This window comes from Arctopsyche grandis, unplaced genomic scaffold, assembly GCF_051622035.1.
Source record: "Arctopsyche grandis isolate Sample6627 unplaced genomic scaffold, ASM5162203v2 HiC_scaffold_91, whole genome shotgun sequence".
Classification (NCBI taxonomy): domain Eukaryota; kingdom Metazoa; phylum Arthropoda; class Insecta; order Trichoptera; family Hydropsychidae; genus Arctopsyche; species Arctopsyche grandis.
Genome location: NW_027518459.1, coordinates 119,805 through 125,011, shown reverse-complemented (window position 1 = coordinate 125,011; position 5,207 = coordinate 119,805). Strand labels below are relative to the sequence as shown.

At 27.9% G+C, this 5,207-nt stretch overlaps 1 protein-coding gene across 1 annotated transcript; it reads right to left on the bottom strand.

Annotated features, from left to right (window-relative positions):
* Positions 1-4,366: 4,366 nt before the first annotated feature.
* On the bottom strand, positions 4,367-4,645 carry LOC143921946 (uncharacterized). The gene has a single exon (XM_077445258.1). It carries the CDS (start codon positions 4,643-4,645, stop codon positions 4,367-4,369), a length of 279 nt encoding a protein of 92 aa, XP_077301384.1.
* Between the last annotated feature and the right edge of the window lie 562 nt (positions 4,646-5,207).

The window sequence follows — 5,207 nt, the reverse complement described above, 5'->3', positions numbered from 1 at the left end:
GAGGCCCAGCTATTGGCCCAATGGTTTATGGTTTGTACATTGCCAATCTTACAGAAGAAACAAATTATAAAGACTCTAAATTATTAACTCATCAATCTAGAGAAAGATTTTTTGAAGAAATGAAAAATAATTATTCATATTATAAAATAGATCCTGTCTATATAACAACCAATATGGAATCAGGAATAAAGAATTTAAACCAAATAGCAAAAGAGGCTGTTATTGCACTTCTAAACGATTTAACAAAGAAATGTACAAATATAAAAACTGTTTATATCGATGGGCTTGGAAATAATCAGAAATATAAAGAAGAGCTTCAAAAGCATTTTACTTTGGATTTTGTTATTGAAAACAAGGCCGATTCTAAATATCAGGTTGTTAGTGGCGCAAGTATTGTTGCAAAGGTAATAAGAGACCGCTGTGTAAACAAGCTTAACTGCGGTAGTGGATATCCTGCAGATCCGATAACCCAAACTTGGCTTTATAAAGAGAGAAAACAAAACTTTCAATTTAGAAGTTTTGTTAGGCACAGTTGGAAGACAATAAAACAATTATTGCCGTCTAAGAAATCTAAAAGACTTAATGGTTTTCTATCAGAATTTTATAGTGGTAAGGAATAGTAAAAATATATTTTAGAAGTTAAAATCTTGTCAGAGCAAGAAAACAAGCGATTCCTAAAACGATTTAATAAATACTGTAGAATGGGAATAGAAATGTCTAAAATATAGAATCACTGCAAAATCAGCTTCTTTATTACTTATGTAAAAAATTAGGAATAAATTGCCTACTTATTTTTTAAATAAATCATTTTAATTCGGCAATTTTATTTAAAACCTCGCCGGATATCTTCGTAATAAATGCCATATTACTACTGTTGTGTTATCATCTATTAATATTATTTAAATAAATACCCTTAATGACTAAATACTTTAATAATGAAGAGGTTACGCCATCTTCGATGGCACAAGACAACTACTTTATAGTTTAATTAATAATTTATTTCGCAAGGGTAATAAAATTATGGTGAAGATGCTGTAATCTTCAACTTCTAAGCTAAGATTTAGAATTCCTCAAAAATCAAGGCCAAAAAAGTTAAAAAATTTATTTGTATCAAAAAAAACTGCAAGTGATGCCTCAAAGTTATTATTTGCACTAAAAATTCGCCTGCATACACAAAACAGAATGGTAAATTCCTATTTTTATAGCGACACATATGTAATTGTAGTGGATTAAGACAAGTTTTGTGTTTTTAATAAAAGATCTTGTCTTGTGCCATCGAAGATAACGCAAGCTCTTCATCATTGAAGTATTTAATCATTAAGGGTATTTATTTAACTTATATTAATAAAGGATAACAGTAACTTCTCTTCATCATTGAAGTATTTAATTTTTCAGGGTATTTAGGGATTATATTTTAAAGTATAACACATTAGATCTTTTAACCATGGAAAATTTAAACATCTGCAGAACTTAAAATACAATAAATAATTTTATTAAAAAAGATTTTTATTAAACTTTTTTAGCACAAATTGTAGTTGGGGTGTTAAATAACTCTTAATTTAATATCATTTGTACATTCAATATTTAATAAAATTTATGGTTTATATTAGATAGGTTGATATCTGAAGAAAAGTTAAAAAAAAAACTTTTTCGCCATAAATTAATTCTAAAAAATGATAAAAGTAGTTACCCAAATATACTTATATTATTTCCTTAATTTTAGACAAATCTCTTACTAGAAATGTGATAAAGGGCCTGGTCTATCAATATATTTTACACTTTGGAATTTATAAGAAAATAATAAATGGCTTTTAATACCATTGTTTGCTAAATGCAGTGTGCTTTTATTTTTATTGCGTTTTTTATAAAATTATTATACTTATATTAAGAGTTTGAGGTAAACATCGGTATTTATTTAAGTATAATATATATATCCAACTCTTATTATTAAAACGTAGAGCCCTTGATTACAAAATTTTGAATTTTATTGTTTTGACCGGGTAGAAATCCTTTTATTGTAATTATTAAAACTGTATACGATCAAATTGATCAAAACAAGTTGGGTTTTTGCTTTTGTTATTGTAATACAAAAAAATTGTTCAAATTAAGAATCCCAAAAATACCCATGATAGATCTGTCTCAATTCAGTGATACTTGTGCATATTGTTATAATGGTATCAAAGAAGGAATATCAGTGTGTAATTGTGGTATTTCATTTTGTAAGAATCATGATAACCTCCACTATTCTAAAATGGATTGTGGGGCTGTCTACTCCTTATCTTTCGATGAGAAAGGAAAGGTCCTAGTCAAAGCTTGTTTTGATACAGATGATTTACAAGAAAGGATTAACATAAAAATTGCCAATGGAATGGCGGCATCATTATCTTCAAAAGAATGTGTTCATATTTATCATTCTAAAAATATTCAAAAACATATTCACAGTAATCAAATAAAATGTGACCATTGTGAAGTAAAAGAAAATATTTGGATTTGCTTAGAATGTGGTCATATGGGATGTGGAAGAGAACAAATTGGTGGTACAGGGAATGGCCATGGAATGAGCCATTATAAATCTACAGGGCACTCTCAGTCAGTGTTAGCAAGCTCAATACATGACGGTTTTGGAGAAACTTTTTGCTATATTTGTGACGAGTTTGTTCAAAACCCCTTTAATCTTTTAATAGAAATTGAAAGTAATAAAATAAAAACCTTTGAAGATATTTCAGGATTAAAAGATCAACCTTGTGTTAAATCAAATATTATTGGAATTGTAAACGAAGGGTTAACATGCTATATTTCTACGGCCCTACATCTTCTTTTTATTATTCTGGCAGATTATGATGTTGCAGATCATTTTTTAATATGTGAATCGGCACCAACTTATTGCTTAGTCTGCCAATTAATTAAAGTTTATAACGAATCACTTACCGTTAATAATGAAATGAAATCTATCAGAATTGTAGGCTTTTTAAAGTGTTTTTTTAGAGACCATCCCTTATTTTCAATGAATAAGCAAGAAGATTGCTCTGAATTTTTATGTTGTATTCTTGAAGATCTAAAGAATTTTGAAAGTTGTATGCTTTTCCCACCGATTTCAAACACTTTGGAACATTCAATATCAGAGGAGATATCATGTAAAACGTGTGGTAAATGTAAAAAGGATGAATTTCAAAGTTCAATTTTATACCTTCCATTTCAAAAATCATTAGAAGAAAGTGTTAAGAAGTATTTTAAAACTACATCTGTGCCATGTGATTGTGGTGGAACTTTAACTCGAAAATCATTTTTTAATAAAATCCCGAAATATTTAATAATTTCATTAGAAAGACATATTGCACAAAATGGGATTTACACAAAGATTGAAGCTTGTACAAAAATTGAAGACTTCATTATTAATTGTGAAGAAGTTGGGGCCTTTAGAAAAATAAATCTGTCTGTTAAAGGAGCTGTTATTCATAAGGGTAAGGAAACAACTACCGGCCACTACAATTGGTGGGTTAAGGAAGAAAACACATTTTTGATAGCAAATGATGCAACAATAATTAAAAGTGATATGAAATATCCTGAAGAAGGTAATATTTTTCTTTTGAAATCAAGTGAAAAATAAATTTTTGAGCTTTTAAAGTGGGTTTTTAATTAATTTTTTTTTAAATAACTTGGATTAAATTCTATTGTTAAGTTAAAGGCAGGTATATTTAAATATTGTTGTTATCTGAGACTTATTAGACAAAAAGGGGTGTTTTTTAATACCATTTTAGCAAATATTATAAAACGTTTTACAGGTTTGCACCCTAAATGGCAAAAACTAATTATTTTAAGTAGTTCTCTCAGCTTTTTAATAAATTTTTACTGTTATAATAGGTCAAGATTAATACCCCTAATATCAATAAATATTTTAAGTAGTAACAGTTACTGTATTTTGAGAGTTCAAATAAAACATATTAAACTATCAAGTTTAATATGATTTCTATATTTAACAGCCGCTCAATAAATATCAAAGTAATATACCTATACCTTAATAATATGTATTTTAAAATTTTGGATAATATTGGCCATTTAAATTAAAAGTAAGATGCTTTTGCTTTTATAATAAGCAAAAAAACGTAAATTACTTTATGTTTTAGATTAAATAAGATATTTTGTGAGTGTATTTACTTAGAATACTATCAAAATGTAATAAAATTGAATGAAATCCTACTTAAAACAAATAATAAAAAGCTAACAAAATAAACATAATAAATCATGTTGTTTGAAAAATGAATTACAATAAAATTTTTACAAATATCTAAATTACACATTAATAAAACTAAAGAAACTGACTTATTTACTATGTTAAAACTTTTTTTAAATATTCAAAATATTTATTTCATACTCTACGACCTCTGTGACCGCCCTTTCTCCTTGTTGTATCAGTAGGAATAGGTGTAACACATTCAATTCTTCCAACTTTCATTCCTGACGAAATAAATGTTCTAATAGCTGCTTGTGCTCCAGATCCAAGATTTCTTCTTTTAATACCACCTCTAGCTCTAACTTTAATATGGCATGCAGTTATTCCGTATCCTAAAGCTTTGTCGGCTGCATCTTGAGCTGCTTGAATTGCTGCGTAAGGGGAACCTTCATCTTTCTTAGATTTAACTTTCATACCACCACTTACTTTAGCGTAAGTTTCCCTTCCAGTCAAGTCGGTTATTTGAATGATAGTACAATTTTTAGTACTAAAAATAAAAGCAATTCCCATGTTAAGTGCTTTAGGAGCTTCAACAGTAGTTGGTTTTTCCACCTCTGTCTTTTCATCAACATTTGGCAGCTCTCCTTCGATAACATTTCCTAGTTTCGAATTAGTCATCTGAGGGTGAAAATTTTTGTTTTAAAAATTTTTAACTAGTAAAGAAGAAGAAACTAAACGAGGGTAATCTTTAAAGGAGAATATATATAATGAGTTGGATATATATTATACTTAAATAAATACTCATGTTTACCACAAACTCTTACATAATTTAATTAAATCGATTATTGAAGTTTTTAAAGTAAGCGCATTTTTGAAACATGTAATTTTTACTCAATCCTCAGAAGCTAAAGGCTTTTGTGTAGAAGTTTTTTTTTACTACAAAATCATAATATAAAGACATTCATATAACACTGTTGAATTGGCTTCATGCTATTTATTTATGTTTAATGACGATTTAGGCCGGAAAATAACATTT